This window comes from Palaemon carinicauda, chromosome 31 (genome assembly GCF_036898095.1).
Source record: "Palaemon carinicauda isolate YSFRI2023 chromosome 31, ASM3689809v2, whole genome shotgun sequence".
NCBI lineage: Eukaryota > Metazoa > Arthropoda > Malacostraca > Decapoda > Palaemonidae > Palaemon > Palaemon carinicauda.
Window position 1 is genome coordinate 22830690 of NC_090755.1, and position 16488 is coordinate 22847177.

General features: G+C 37.2%; 2 protein-coding genes across 4 annotated transcripts in view; one reads left to right on the forward strand and one right to left on the reverse strand.

Moving 5' to 3' along the window:
• Nucleotides 1–16488, forward strand: part of Taf8 (TBP-associated factor 8) — a 670932-nt gene that overhangs the window by 274235 nt on the left and 380209 nt on the right. The gene's annotated exons all lie outside the window — the stretch shown is intronic.
• Nucleotides 1–16488, reverse strand: part of LOC137624900 (carboxypeptidase B-like) — a 233338-nt gene that overhangs the window by 45698 nt on the left and 171152 nt on the right. For all 3 annotated transcript variants that reach the window (XM_068355835.1, XM_068355837.1, XM_068355838.1), the window contains 2 exons: nucleotides 16037–16124; nucleotides 14594–14750 (listed from right to left, as the gene is read on the reverse strand). In XM_068355835.1, the coding sequence (XP_068211936.1) occupies nucleotides 14594–14750; nucleotides 16037–16124 (245 nt within the window). The remainder of the gene's footprint in view (nucleotides 1–14593; nucleotides 14751–16036; nucleotides 16125–16488) is intronic.

The window sequence follows — 16488 nt, forward strand, 5'->3', positions numbered from 1 at the left end:
GGCGACCCCACCAAAACCCTTTGACAACCAATCTGCTTCCTCTCTGATTTTGGCTATAAATAATTCTAAGAGCTCCATTGTTACTATGGAACCATATGAGGAACTTATAAAACAGTAATCCTGTTAGTTAAACCAGTGCCTTTGGACTGGAGTTTTTATGATATTCACAAGGAATTTTCAAAATTTGTATTAATAAAAGAAATCAGGAATAGACTTGGCAATGATAATAAATTCTTTGAAAACTGGATTATCTTTGATAAAGTGACAGAAGCCCATAGAGCATACAAGGAATTTAATCAAGTTACTATGAATGTTCAGCTTTCAAGGGCAGAAGAGGTACCTAGGTATCTAGATGTCTATAGACCTCATAATGAACCTGAAGAACCTAAAATAACTAAAATATCTAGATCACCAAATCCAGCTAAGTGGTTAATTATTACCACACAAAGTGAGAGAGGCAACCTCTTCAAGGTGAAGAGGTTAGTAAACCAAAAAATTGGTAATGTAAACAGACCAGAGATATCTCGTTTTGGACGTAACAGTTTTCTGGTGAATACCAAAAGAGACGGACAAGCAGTAATGCTTCTCAATCTTAGGCTTGATCCTGATGGAATGATAAAACAAATAAAACCTCACTACAACTTCAGATATGCAAAAGGGGTTATCTTTAATAAAGATATCTATGAGCTAGATGAGAGCGAGATTTTGGAAATCTGTCCAAATGTGATTTGGAAGGTATTTAAAGTGCCCCATTCATCAATGATTATTTTAAATTTTGTGAATTCTTATTTGCCTCTAGACATTGTTTTTGACAGTGAAATTGTCAGAGTTCGTCCATATAGACAGAAAGCGCTTCAGTGTTTTAATTGTTTTGGTTTTGGGAACACCTCCCGTATTTGTACTAGGAATAAAAACTGTGGATCGTGTGCCCAACCTGAGCATGGGGAGTGTTCAACACCTGTAGTGTGTGTGAACTGCAAGGGTGACCATCGGGCCTGTGATAGAGAATGCCCTGTATTGAAGAAAGAGCAAGAGGCATTGCTGAAATCTATTAATGAACACATCAGTGTTGGACATGCAAAGAAGCTATTAGGGAAAAAATCTGATACAGATGCAGTGAAAAGTTCTGTTGACTTCTCTAGTTGGGCTCCTTGGGACCCCCTTGTTGTGGCTCCTCTGGCCCCCCTTGGTGGGGATCCCCCGGCACCCTCTGGTGGGACTTCTCTGGCCCCTTCTTGTGGGGTTCCTCCTCCACCCACTTGTAGGTCTCCATCGCCCCTCTCTGGTGGGGCTCCTCCTGCCCCTTCTGGTGGGGCTCCTCCTGCCCCTTCTGGTGGGGCTTCTCCTGCCCCCTCTGATGTTCACTTGAATTCTGTGTTGTAGGCTTGTGCAATTCAAATCTTTACTGACAAATGGATCACTACTGGTTCACTTTACCTTGATCCAACATTAGAAAATAGACTTCAGGATGCACATGGTAATCCTCGTCAGCTAGAATTAAATGACTTGCAATTCTTAATAAACCAACATCCTCAACCCTTTATATTGATAGGGGACTTTAATGTCAAACACACCCTATGTGGAGAACAACGTTGTGATCGATGGGGTTTGATAATAGAACAACTGGTTGACATGAATGACATCACTTTAATGAACGATGGTTCCCCTACAAGACATGATGTTTACCACAGTTCTGATTCAGCCATAGACCTCACTATTTTTTGCTTTTCATCTTTGAGGTTAGATTACCTATGGACAGTAGACCCAAATGATCATGGCAGTGATAATTGGCCCATTCACTTGAAGTATATAAAAAATATACGATCTCCATGTTTACCCAAATGGAAGGTGGGGGAAGGTGACTGGGGATTATTTAATAAATCCACTGAAATTTATCGAAAGAAAAATTAATTCCAGAGTTCAATACAAGCATGCGAGTATTTAGTGAACATGTTGTGTGGGGCCATGCTCTCCATACCTCAAACATCAAGTAAACCTCAACGTCCTGTAGTTTCTTGGTGGAATGATGCCTGTGCTTTGATGCAGAAGATAGCAAGACCTTGCTACAAGAGATATCGTAGATACCTTTGTTTAGCCAATAAAATAACATAAAGAAGAACTCTTGCTAATCAAAAGAAAACTTTTAAGCCGGCAAGGAGAGAATCATTTATTAAATACATAAGCGAATTGAAATATAATTCCCCTCTCATTAGTCTGGAATAGAATCCGAAAGTTGCAAGGGAAATTTTGTCCATCTACCTTGCCTATATCGAAATTGATGGTCTCTTTATATCTGATACTAGAGAAGTAGCCGAAGAGTTTGGTAGGCTTTTTTCGAATAATCTAGTGCCCTACACTATCCTGCAGCATTCAGGGATATTAGAAACAGTACTACGGTTGTTCCTCCTGTTAGTACAAATTTAGAGTCTTACAATCTTCCTTTTACCATGGAAGAATTGGATAATGCAATTTCATTGTCTTCTCCAACATCTCCTGGGGAAGATGATATTTTATACTCCATGATTTTTAATCTACCAAAAAGTACAAAACAATTTCTTTTAGATATTTTAAATAGTTTTTGGACTTCAGGAACTTCCCCTAAGTCGTGGAAAATATCGATAATAGTTTGTATTATAAAACCATTAAAGAGAGTTTGTACCTCCCAAAAAATTATAGGCCATTTGCTCTTACTAGTTGTGTTGGCAAGATTTATGAGAGAATGGTCAATATTCGACTAGTGTGGTATTTGAAATCAAAGAATCTTTTATCAAACAGTTTGGATTTAGGAAAAATAGAAAAACCATTGACCCTTTGATGTTTCTCACTCGAGAAGTCTAGAATGCCTTTGCCATGCAAAACCAGACCATTGCAGTGTTCTTTGAGCTAGAAAAGGCCTACGATACTACCTGGCGAGGGGTATCCTTAAGCAACTCGTTGATTGGGGTATTGTGGGTAATATGTTTTATTGTATTCAAGATTTTTTGTCTGATAGGTACTTAAAAGTGAGAATTGGCTCGCTTATTTCATCAGCTTATCCTCAAGAAGAAGGATTGCCTCAGGGAAGCGTTCTTAGTCCAACGCTTTTCAATGTAGCTATTAACGGTCTACTTGAACAAGTTCCTGTTGGGGTGCATGGTCTGGCTTTTGCTGATGACTATGCTATGCAGTAGTGTGTAGTAAATCATCAGCTGTTGAAGCATGTCATAAAATCCAAATTGCTATTAATGCTGCTACATGTTGGGCAAGTGCTAGAGGGTTCAAATTTTCTCCAGAAAAAAACTAAAGCCATACATTTTTGTCAATTGAGAAGAATGGAAGAGATTCCTACGCTGTTTTTAAAAGATGCCATTTTACCATACGAAGATAGCATAAAGTACCTTGGTGTTTTATTTGATAAGAAATTAACTTTCTCTCAACATATTAATGAGGTAGTATATAACGTGAAACTTAGACTTAACATGCTTAAAGTTGTGTCTGCTTTCAACTGGGGAGCTGATAGAACATGTCTGTTGAGGATATACCAGGCTTTGTGCCTAAGTAAAATAGATTATGGATGTCAGATATATGGATCTGCATGCAAAACCATTTTAGAAAAACTTGATGTGGTTCATAACATGGCTTTAAGAATTTGCACAGGTGCATATAGGACATCACCTGTTGATAGTTTATACGTGGATTCAGGGATTCCTCCCATTTTTATTCGTCGGGAAGAGTTGGGTTTGAGGTATATGTCTCGTGTTCTTACCTCGAAACTCAACCCAAATTCTAAATTCGTAAAGCAACCCTTTGATAGAGCACCAATTAGGACTAGGTTGCCCAAACCACTAGAAGTAAGATTAGAAGCCTCAGCTATTGACGTTGGATTACTTCCCCCTGCAGTGGCTGAAATTACCCCTTCAAAATATCCTTCTTGGAATAGGCCTAAGATAGAGAATTGTCCAGTTATGGATAGTAAAAGGAACAGCTCTGATGAACAGTTGAGAGCTAGTTTCCTATCTCATGCCTCTGAGCATGATGATGCTTATCACATTTATACAGATGGTTCCAAGGGTTCTGATGGTGTGGGTTGCTCTGTAGTGACAACTGAAAATATAATTAAAAAAAGGCTTCCGTCAAGTTCCTCTATTTTTACGGCAGAACTGTTAGCAGCTTTGACTTCTTTGAAATTAATTTTTTGTAATAATTTTTCTAATAAAATTTTTACCATTTTTACCGACTCATTGACTGTTTTATTAGCATTAAGAAGTTTAGTCTCTTGCCATCATTTGGTGCAAGAGATACAAGATTGGTTTTATATTTTAGTGAATAGGAAACATTTTACGATTAAGTTTGGCTGGGTTCTGTCCCATGTTGGAATTGTAGGAAATGAGAGAGCCGACGTTGCAGCTAAGGCTGCAAGTAGGCTTAATCACATTTCCAGCATGGGTGTCTCAGTATCAGATTTTAAAAGTAGTATTAGATTTTATTGTAGAGACAAGTGGCAGGCCCACTGGTCTGATTTAAACAATAATTTTAAATTAAAGTCAATTAGGCCTTCTGTCCAACCATGGTCACATTTACAGGTGGACAGAAGATCTAGCATTGCTTTAACACGTTTGCGTATAGGGCACACACATTATACTCATTGGTATCTGATGGCAAGTGGGGCGGATATGCTGGCTCCTTGCTGCCCTGCTTGCCAAGTAGATATAACCGTTGAACATATTTTAGTGTCCTGTACTTTTTTTAGATGTCAATGTAGGAAAAATCATTTCATCAATATGTCCCTTGGGGAAATTTTAGGTGAGACTGCTCCAGTGGAGCAGGTTGTACAGTTTTTAAAAGAAATTGATATTTTTTATGAGTTATAGATCTATGATTTTATTGTGATTTTAAATTTTAACCTGTTGGTTTTATTGCGATCCTAAATTTTAACCTGTTGGTTTTATTGTGATTTTAAATTTTAACCTGTTGTATAGATTTATTTGAATTGTTTTACTTTTATTTATATACTAATAATCCATTCTAAAAGATATATATATATATTCGCTGAATGGCCTTGCGGCTCCAGCGTTTGGCTTCGGGCCATAAATTTCATAAATCAATCAATCTAATTGTTGAGGAGGATGGTGGACCTCAACTTGAATTTCTGATTTGTTCAATTTACCTTCCAGTTGATCAGAAACATCAGCAGACAAGATATCATATTTATTTGAAGTCGTGACTTTGATGTTTCTTATGGTAGGAGGCGAGAGAGATGGAGGTCTCTCTCTTTTTCGATTAAAAGGTTGTAATCTGTCATGTTTTTGCACCTTCCCCACTACAGGTTCACCAGGTAAATTGGTTTCAAGCGGAACCTCCATCAGATCAGGCAAGGACACGGTCTAAGAGAGGTTTATACTATTGTTTGGAATGGGAGTAGTTGGTTTTTTAATAACTTTCAGATTTTAAGTATCTGTTTTGATTTTTCTACAATTTCTGGATATAGATTTTCGATGGGACTTTCAACCTCTTTAACTACTTTCATTTGTTTCTTTATCTTAGAAGTGAAGATATAATTTTCGTCTGTGTGCTTTGGCAAGTTTTTCTTCAGAACCATTGAAAAAGGTTGCCCTGGTCTTATTTGCTTTTCAATAGCTCTTTTACGAGCCTCTTTAAAAGTAACCCTTTCCATGGTCCTAATGGCCTGGATTTCTTTTTCAAAAATAAACTTTACAGCTTTTAGATGTAGCTGGGTGTGCTTCCCCACAATGTATGCAATTTAGATTTTCTATGCATACTCCATGACTTTTTTTTCCACAGTTGGCACAAACAGCTGGCTTATTATTTAGTCTTTCCTTGCATTTCTATCTTGAAGGGCCATACATTAGGCAATGATAACATCACATTGGTGAAGGGATATATGGTTTCACCTTCAAAGATAGCCTACCAGCTTTTATAACATTTGGCAATCTGCATTGATCAAATGTTATAATCAAAGTAGCAAGAGGAATACGTTGTTCTCCAACTCTCTTTCTCATTCTGACTACTTTTACTACCTTGATTTTTCAGTTCATCCTCAATTTCTTTTTCCTCTATATCCAGCAATTCTGGAGTATATATCACACCTCTACTCTGGTTGAAAGTAGGGTGCGAAAGGCATTTTACACTATGACAATCCAATGTTGTAAGTGTTTTTAACCTCTCACCTTGTAATGGGGATAGTGTCTCTATCAAGAGACTTCCATTTCCCTGGAGTAAAATTTTTGGCTGCCCTCCACATAAAGTAACTATTTCCCTGTTAGCTTTAGAAACTTTTAAATGCTCATTTCTTCCATTTTCAAATTCTAAGATGAAGAATTTTTCATAATTCACTACTTCATAGTGACCAGGTAATATTTCTACTTTTTTATATTTTTCTGTAGTCATCATTTCTCTCTCTCTCTCTCTCTCTCTCTCTCTCTCTCTCTCTCTCTCTCTCTCTCTCTCTCTCTCTCTCTCTCTCTCTCTTCTTCTTCTTCTTCTTCTTCTTCTTCTTCTTCTTCTTCTCTAGTGTTTTCTTATCATTCTTTACATAATGTGAATAAGGTTCCAATGTTACATTATTAGAAACCGAGTTGGAGCTGTCTATACCGAATTCCATGTTTGTATTTGCCAGGTCGTCAACAGAGGGGTTGGTTTTTTTTTTTTTTTTTTATAAAAGAGCAAGCCGGATTATCCACTTCTTATTGGAGGATGTCAGTCCTCCTATCCCATGTGGCTCAACACGAGAAGAGGTTTCAACGGGGACCAGTCCTCTATTAAAGAGGGGCTACCTCTCTTAAGGTGGGCGCACACATTTGCTGGTAATGGGTGACGCCAGGCATTGGAGTCACCGGTGGGAGGGGCTAACCAACCCCACTGACCAGTGTACACCCACATTAAGAGAGGCAGCCCCTCTCTAATAGATGACTGGTCCCCGCTGAAACCTTTTCTCGTGTTGGGCCACATGGGATAGGAGGACTGACATCCTCCGATAAGAGGTAGATAACCAGGCTTGCTCTTTTCAAAAAAACCAACCCCTCTGTTAACGACCGGGAAAATACAAACATGGACCTTGGTACAGACCGCTCCAACTCGGGTTCTACTATTGTAACATTGGAATCTTATTCACGTTATGTAAAGAATGCTAAGAAAGCACTAGAGAGAGAGAGAGAGAGAGAGAGAGAGAGAGAGAGAGAGAGAGAGAGAGAGAGAGAGAGAGAGAGAGAAATGATGACAGTACAGAAAGATATAGAAAAGTAGAAGTATTACCTGGTCACTATGAAGTAAGTGAATTATGAAAAATTCATTTTAGAATTTGAAAATGGAAGAAATGAGCATTTGAATGTTTTTGAAGCTAGCAGGGAAATAGTTACTTTATGTGGAGGGCAGCCAAAAATTCTACTCCAGGGAAATGGAAGTCTCTTGATAGAGACACTATCCCCATTACAAGGTGAGAGGTTAAAAACACTTACAACATTGGATGGTCATAATGTAAAATGCATTTCGCACCCTACTTTCAACCAGAGTAGAGGTGTGATATATGCTCCAGAATTGCTGGATATAGAGGAAAAAGAAATTGAGGATGAACTAAAAAGTCGAAGGAGTAGTAAATGTCGTCAGAATGATAAAGATAGTTGGAGAACAACGTATTCCTCTTGCTACTTTGATTATAACATTTGATCAATGCAGATTGCCAAATGTTATAAAAGCTGGTTGGCTATCTTTGAAGGTGAAACCATATATCCCTTCACCAATGCGATGTTATCATTGCCAAATGTATGGCAATTTAAGACAGAAATGCAAGGAAAAACCAAATAATAAGCCAGCTGTTTGTGCCAACTGTGGAAAAAAAGTCATGGAGTATGCATAGAAAATCCAAATTGCATACATTGTGGGGAAGCACACCCAGCTACATATAAAAGCTGTGTTAAGTTTATTTTTGAAAAAGAAATTCTGGACCCGATGGAATTCCATATGCAATGATTAAACATGTGCCTTTTAATATTTAAGTTATTAATTTTAAGCATTATTAATCGAATATGGCATGATCATAATTATCCTAGTGTTTGGGAACTAGGCATTATTTTAGCCTTTTTAAAACCCAGTAAGGACAAGTTTTTATCAGCAAATTATAGGCCAATTGTATTGACATCTTGTTTATGTAAAATCATGGAGAAGATGGTCAATGTAAGCCTGATGTGGTACCTTGAAAAGAAGTGTATTTTATCACCCATTCAATGTGGATTCAGAAAATGCACTCAACGACTGATATGTTGATACGATTTGATTGCTTTATTTGTGAAGGTTTTGCTTCCAAACAACACCATGTGACAGTCTTTTTTTACCTATTCAAGGCATATGATACCACATGGAGATATGGTATACTTAAAACAATTCATGAGTTTAGATTGAGAGGAGAGCTACCACTATTTATTCAGTCATTTTTTTCACATAGAGTTTTTCAAGTGAGAGTTGAGAAACTATATCAGAGTTAATGCCAGGAAGAAGGGTTTTTTCAGGGTAGTGTGCTGAGTGTAACCCTCTTTGCACTAGGAATTAATGAGATATCCTCAGTCATTCCCCGGGATGTTCTCTCAACATTATTTGTGGATGATCTCTCTATATCATTTGCTGAAGCTAGAATAGCAATTGTTGAAAGAAAAATACAACTCTTAATTGACAAAATTATCCAGTGGATCGATATGAATGGATTCAAGTTCTTGACAAGTAAAACTACTATTGTCCATATCTTTCGTATCCGGGGAGTACATCCAGACCCGGATATATTCATCAAAGGTCAACGGATCCCAAGTGCAAGTGGAGCTTAATTTTTAGGGTTGATATTTGATTGTAGACTTACATGGGTTTCTCACTGAAAAGCGTTAAAAGCTAAATGTCTTGAGGCTCTGAATCTTTTAAAAGTATTGTCTCATACATCATGGGGGGCAGACTGCAATACTATTCTAAAATTATACAAGGCCTTGATTTTTTCCAAAATTAGTTATGGGTGCGAAATATACTCCTCAGCCATCCCAAGCCAGTTAAGAATACTAAATTCTATACATCATGCTGGTATTAGATTGTCCACAGGAGCGTTTAGAACCTCACCTATCACAAGTCTCCTTGTTGATGCTGGGGAGTTGCCTCTGGACCTTTACCGAATGTCTGTTATTATTCGGTATTGGTTTAGATTGCAAAGACTCCCTAATTCTTTAGCCTTTCAGACTGCAAGCCTTGTAAGGCACTCAACATTGTGTTGCATCCAAAATCTCCTCAACATTATGGCTTTTGGGTGAAACTATTATCAAACAATCTTGATATAATTAGAATTAAGGTGCTTCCATTCAAGGTATCATCAACGTCTCCATGGAAATTACCTGACGTATCTTTTTGTAAATACCTTATTGGAGTTAAGAAGAATATGACTGACTTAGAATCCAGGTCTCTTTTTATGGAATATGTTGCAGAACATAGGGGATCGACTTTTATATATACTGATGGCTCCAAATCTGATGCTGGCATTGGATTTGGAGTACATACTAATGATTTTAATTGTAGAGGTGCACTTCCTCTAACAGTTTCCATATTTACTGCCGAACTGTATGGCATACTAACCGCTATTGAGAAAATAACTTTGGAAAAGGAGGGTAATTTTACAATTTTTAGTGATGCAAGTTGTCTCCAAGCTTTAGAAGTTTTTAATTCTAGTAACCCTCTAGTTGTAAAGATTTTAGAATGGTGTTTTATTATTGGACGTAGAGGTATAACGGGTCGATTTTGTTGGGTTCCAGCACATGTAGGTGTGTCTGGGAATGAGAAGGCAGATTTACTGGCGAAGAATGCGGCATCTGAGTTGCCACCAAGAAAGTATCCCTTTCCGTGTAATAATTTCCTACCTTACATCAAGAAAATGGTTTGTAATTAATGGCAACAGCACTGGGATAGTCTAGATGGCAATAAAATGAGGGAAATAACAAATGTCATATCACCATGGAGGTATAACATGATGCCCCGAAAATGGGAGACGACTCTTTGTCGTCTCCGTATTGGTCACACTCGGTTGACACACAAGTTTCTGCTGAAGGGCCAACACCAACCGTATTGCGACGACTGTTTAGTACCCTTAATAGTGAGGCACTTGTTGACCGAATGCCCCAATTATAATAACTTAAGAAATAGACATCTGTTTAAGGCTCAAGGGGAGGGTGGCAGGTTCATCCTTGCCAAGAATCTTGGACATGATGTGTCCTACTATGCGAGCGGCATTTTTAGATTTATTTCAGTAGCAGGTCTTCTGAAAACTATTTATTTTCTATATTTATTGTTTTAATTGAATATTTTTTTATTTTTATACAAAATAAATGATATCGGTGTGAATGACCTTAGATGTCAGGATGCCAGAAAACCTTAAATCAATCAATCAATCATAACAATTGGCAACAGCATTGGTATAGTTTAAGCAAAAATAAGATGAGAGAAATTGTGATTGTTATATCCCCTTAGAGATATAATGGGATGCCCCAAAAATGGGAGACTACTCTTTGTCGTCTCCGCATTGGTCACACTCGGATGACACAGGAGTTTCTGCTGGCTGGCCAACACCAACCCTATTGTGACAACTGTTTAATACCCTTGACTGTGAGGCATGTGTTGACTGAATGCCCCACTTATAGCACAGAAAGAAATAGATATCTCTTAGAGGCTTGGGGTGAAGATGGCAGGTTCATCCTTGCCAAGATCCTTGGACATAATGTGTCGTACAATGATAGTGGCATTTTTTAATTCATATCATAAGCAGGTCTTCGTAATGCTATTTAACTCTTATAACATATTTACTTTCCTGGTTTTATTTGAATATTCTTTTAATCTTTATTTATAGTAAACGATATTGGCGTCAATGACCTTTGATGTCAGGAAGCCAGAGAACGCCAAATCAATCAATCAATAAATTATGGATGATCTCTCAATATCATTTGCTTTAGCTAGAATGGCAATGATTGAGAGAAAAATACAACTCTCTATTGACAAAATTATCCATTGGGCCGATATGAATGGATTTAAGTTCTCGACATGTAAAACTACTATTGTCCATTTTTGTTGTATCTGGGGAGTACATCCAGACCTGGATATATATATTAAAGGTCAATTGATACCATTTGTAAATGAAGCTAAATTTTTAGGTTTAATATTTGATTGTAGGCTTACATGGGTTTCTCACTTAAAAGCATTTAAGCTAAATGTCTCAAGGCTCTGAATATTTTAAAAGTATTGTCCCATACATCATGGGGGCAGACCGCAATACTATTCTTAAATTATACAAGGCCTTGATTTTATCCAAAATTAGTTATGGATGTGAAATATATTCCTGAGCCACCCCAACCGGTTAAAGATATTAGATTCAATACATCATGATGGTATTAGATTGTCCACAGGAGCGTTTAGAACCTCACCTATCACAAGTCTCCTTGTTGATGCTGGGGAGTTACCTCTAGACCTTTACCGAATGTCTGTTATTATTGGGTATTGGTTTAGATTGCAAAGACTCCCTAATTCTTTAGCTTTTCAGACTGCAAGCCTTGTAAGGCACCTAACGTACTTTGAGTTGCACCCAAAATCTCCTCAACTTTGTCTTTCGGGTGAAACAATTATTAAACAGTCTGGATATAATTAGAATTAAGGTGCTTCCATTCAAGGTATCATCAACGCCTCATGGAAATTACTTGACGTATCTTTCTGTAAATACTTTATTGGAGTTAAGAAGAATATGACTGACTTAGAATCCAGGTGCCTTTTTATGGAACATGTTGTAGAACATAGGGGATCGACTTTTATATATACTGATGACTCCAAATCTGATGCTGGCATTGGATTTGGAGTACATAGTAATGGTTTTAATTGTAGAGGTGCACTTCCTCTAACAACTTTCATATTTACTGCCACTGTATGGCATACTATCCGCTATTGAGAAAATAGCGTTGGAGAAGGAGGGTAATTTTACCATTTTTAGTGATGCAAGGAGTGTCCTTCAAGCTCTAGAAGTTTTTAATTTTAGTAACCCTTTAGTTTTAAAGATTTTAGAATGGCTTTTTATTTTTGGACGGAGAGGTATAACAGTTCGATTTTGTTGGGCTCCAGCACATGTAGGTGTGTCTGGGAATGAGAAGGCAGATTTACTGGCGAAGAATGCTGCATCTGAGTTGCTACCAAGGATGTATCCCATTCCCTGTAATGATTTCCTACCTTACATCAAGAAATTGGTTTGTAATAAATGGCAACAGCACTGGGATAGTCAAGATGGCAATAAAATGAGGGAAGTAACAAATATCATATCACCTTGGAGGTATATCATGATACCCCGAAAATGGGAGACGACTCTTTGTCGTCTCCGTATTGGTCACACACGGTTGACACAAGTTTCTGCTGAAGGGCCAACACCAACCGTATTGTGAGGACTGTTTAGTACCTTTAACAGTGATATGAGGCATTTGTTGACCGAATGCCCCAATTATAATAACTTAAGAAATAGATATTTGTTTGAGGCTCGAGGTGAGGGTGGCAGGTTCATCCTTACCAAGATTCTTGGACATGATGTGTCCTACTATGAGAGTGGCATTTTTAGATTTATTTCAGAAGCAGGTCTTCTGAAAACTATTTAACTTCTATAATGACATTCAACTTTTATGGTTTTAATTAAATATTCTTTTGTTTTATATATAAAATAAATGATATTGGCGTCAATTACCTTAGATGTCAGGATGCCTGAAAACTTTAAATCAGTCAATCAATCACAAGTATGGCATGGATTGACAAGAATACCACACTCAGGGGTGATAAAACTATAAAAGATATATTGTATGAAGGATAACACTCAACTTTCTCAAAAATTACAAATCAAAATCGGTAAGCTATACTTATTTGATCAGAAAAATGGCTTGCGGAGGTCAATATCAGGAGAGGAATCTTCCAAGGGGGCTCACTGTCCCCACTACTTTTCGTAGTAGCTTCCCATGACAACAGTCCTGGAACTTTGGTACCAACTGAAGAAAGGAGGTCGTAGAATAAACCACCTGATGTTCATAGATGACATCAAGCTGTTTGGGAAAAAATACTAAGGAAACATACATGCTAATCCAGATGGTAAGAGTTGAATCAGGAGACATCAAGAAGGAGTTTGGTATAGAAAAGTGTGCTCTAGTTAACATAGAGAAACAAAAGTAACATGGATGGAAGGGATAAAGTTGTCAGATGAGATAATAAAAAGAGAAGCAATAAAATGCCAAGAGATGAAGGAAAAGATTAGAAGTGAATACATGCAAAGAATTAAAGCTATAATGTAGTCGAAGCTTAACTTTGGAAATATGGAAAAGGCTATAAACACTTGGGTAGTGCAGGAATAGTGAAGTGAAAGAATTCAGATTTATGCAACATTGATAGAAAAACTAGAAAGGTATAGAATATGTACCAAGCACTACACCGAAAAGCGAATATTGAAAGAACTTCGTAAAGGTCTTAGTACAGTAGTTAAAGCTCTCCATTAAAGTCTCTGTAGAAAATATCACATACAATGTGGCAATAAATAGTATGAACATCAACCTCAAGCTGTGGTAGAAAACAGCTCGAGTACAAGAGTGGTACAAGCACGTCAACCAGACGTCACTCTCGTCGACAAGACAACTAACAAAACAAAACTCAGATATCACAGTATCGTGGGACTCAAGAGTGGAGGCTAAGGGGAGAGAAAAAAATAGAAAAGTACCAATATTTACGAATTCAAGGGAGAAAGCTATGGAATATGCAAGTTGAAGTGGTGCCAATAATCATAGGAGCACTAAGACTATTCCTAAGTCATTGAAAAGGAATCGTGAGGAAGTAGGAGCCAGTATTCCCCCAGGACTTGTGAAAAAGAACGTGCTACTTGAAACAGCACATATAGCGAGAATAGTGATGGATTCCTAAGGAAAGTGTATGTAACGCTGTACCCCACACTATAAACCACAATTTTTTGTAGACTGTAAATGATAATGATAGTAATAACAATAATAATTTTGAAAGTTAACATTAGCAAGGCAGAATTTTCATCCAAGTATGCTTTGAGACCAAGCTGAGAAAATTACCCAAAGTGCCAAACTCATCAATTAAGGTGTCAGCCTTGATTAGTCAATTTAGTTAACAAAGTAAAAAACTTTGAAAAAGATATCCGGCTGATGCTCTGACTTTATGTAGGTATGCCTAATGAATTGTCGAAGCCAATCAAAGTAATAATTGTATATTTTAGACATTATTTTACCTTAAAGGTGCTCTTTGTTCCTGACCAAAGAGCTGAACCCAGGTATAATCTCAAAATAACAAAATATTGTAGATTTCTTTGGAATAAAGCCAAATCATTATCTTCTATCAAATGATTACTAAGGAATTTCTTTTTGTAATGGGGAGAGTTAGCTACACAGGGTGGATAACTCTGGGGAAGATATGTGATAAATAAGTATAAGTTCTGGAAAGACATCTGTACAGTATGCTAAATAATGTCTGGAACATTATGTCTAATACAAAATCTGTGGAAGCTTAATGAAGAAAAACATTTCTGGTAAGTGAATATACTTTAAGTACTGACCTCCATCAATGAATACAACGTTCTTCTCTGTGTTATCTCCGATATTGTTGGTCAGCCGAACAAGGTATATAGGGCGCATTTCAACACTTTTTCCAACTTCCTTTACTCGGACTTTGTTTGGGTACTCGGCTTCCAGGCTCTCCAAGTAACTCGTCATCTGTGGCAATCAATGTTTTGAAATGACTAAGAGAACCTCAAAAATTACTCAGTATTGTTATAGTCCGACCATTCTAAAATCAAGGGTGGGGGGGTTGGGTTAGTCGACCAGGTAATGTACCCAAGTACAATACATCGTTAACTAATTTAGATCAAAGTCATTACAGATAGGTAAACACACACCCCAATACAATATAAACTTAAATATCTTAGCATATTAAATGAAAGTAAACTTGTAAAGGATAAGGCACTTGTATAACAATAAAGATATGGTGTCGTACAAATTTTACGATTGACTGGAACACGGACTCAGCGTTGCTGTATATATGAGCTGTGTGTAATGAATAGGTCATTTTGGTGGGAGCTAATAAGCAAGTTTGAGATCTAAATCAGACAAGTCACACGACTCAATTGAGAAATAAGCCGGCAACTTTTTTTTTTTTTTTCTTATCTTCTCCTGTACTGTTTACAGACCGCCAGTGTACTCTACTGTTAAATTTCTGTGTTGACACTAACACAATGTTAGCTAACCAACTTGCTCACATCTACATAAACTGGCCAAAAAATTGCCTTCAACTTAAGCCAGTATTCTCTGCTAGAAAAGCAATACGCAGGAATTTTCGGTGATATTTCAAAGGCAATCAATTGAACATCTACAGGTACAAGTAAGACAGAGAGAGAGAGAGAGAGAGAGAGAGAGAGAGAGAGAGAGAGAGAGAGAGAGAGAGAGAGAGTAATGAAAATTATTGTCAGTGTCTATGCTGTAATTCAATATCTCACTCACATCACGTACTTTGTAAAAATAGGTGGTGTTCACACAGACCTACGTTTCATGCATGACGACGCTCACATAAAATCTGGCGCTTCAATGACGCACCTGTTAATTAACGTAGATTGAAACATGACAAATCGTGTGGGGGGGGGGGGGGGATATCCCCGGCTTGAACTCTCCCCCCCCCCCCTCCCTCTGTAAACCTTGATTTTTAGATTGGTGTGACGATAGTATATGTTTAAGGCAAGATTGATTATTAACCTATACATTAATTCAATGACTTACTACTCTTACACTATTACAGGATTTTCCTGAAAACTATTTTTGTCCTTTTATTTTTATTTTTATTTTAAGAATCTATTTATTCCTTTTATGAATTATGATCTTTCTGTGTTGACATCTAAACATTCTAATAAGAAGATCAATAATTTACAACAGTTAATTGAGAAAAACATCAAGAGACTTAAATTTAATACGTGTAGGAATGATTTAGTATTGATATGTAAAATACTCACGTCATTATAACTCATGTATGAGTCGAATGTGATGGAGGATCGTAGTACTTTTCTTTGTTGCTGCTGACGTGTCTCCGACTCCAATATCCTTTAGTAAAGAATTAAATATTTTTGGTTAAAAAATACATAATTTCTTTTCTTGTATTCAGAAGACTTCTACTGACTCGACTTGTTGGATTAGAAAATCTTGATATAGTGTATTTAATGTTGTATTAAGTACTGTATTAAATGTTAACTTGATTATGCGTTATTGGGAAACAAGAGTCAGCCAAAACATCCCTCACACTCCATACAGAGAGATGGCTGCCTGTTGACGGGAAACAAGGTGAGACCAATGAAGACAAAGTAAACAGGAAAACTGCTGGCTAGGCTGTTTTGTTTATATCCGTTACACGCACCTAGGCGTTTTGATTTCCTGCGTGTTTGCACATGTGATTATTAAATTTGTGCAA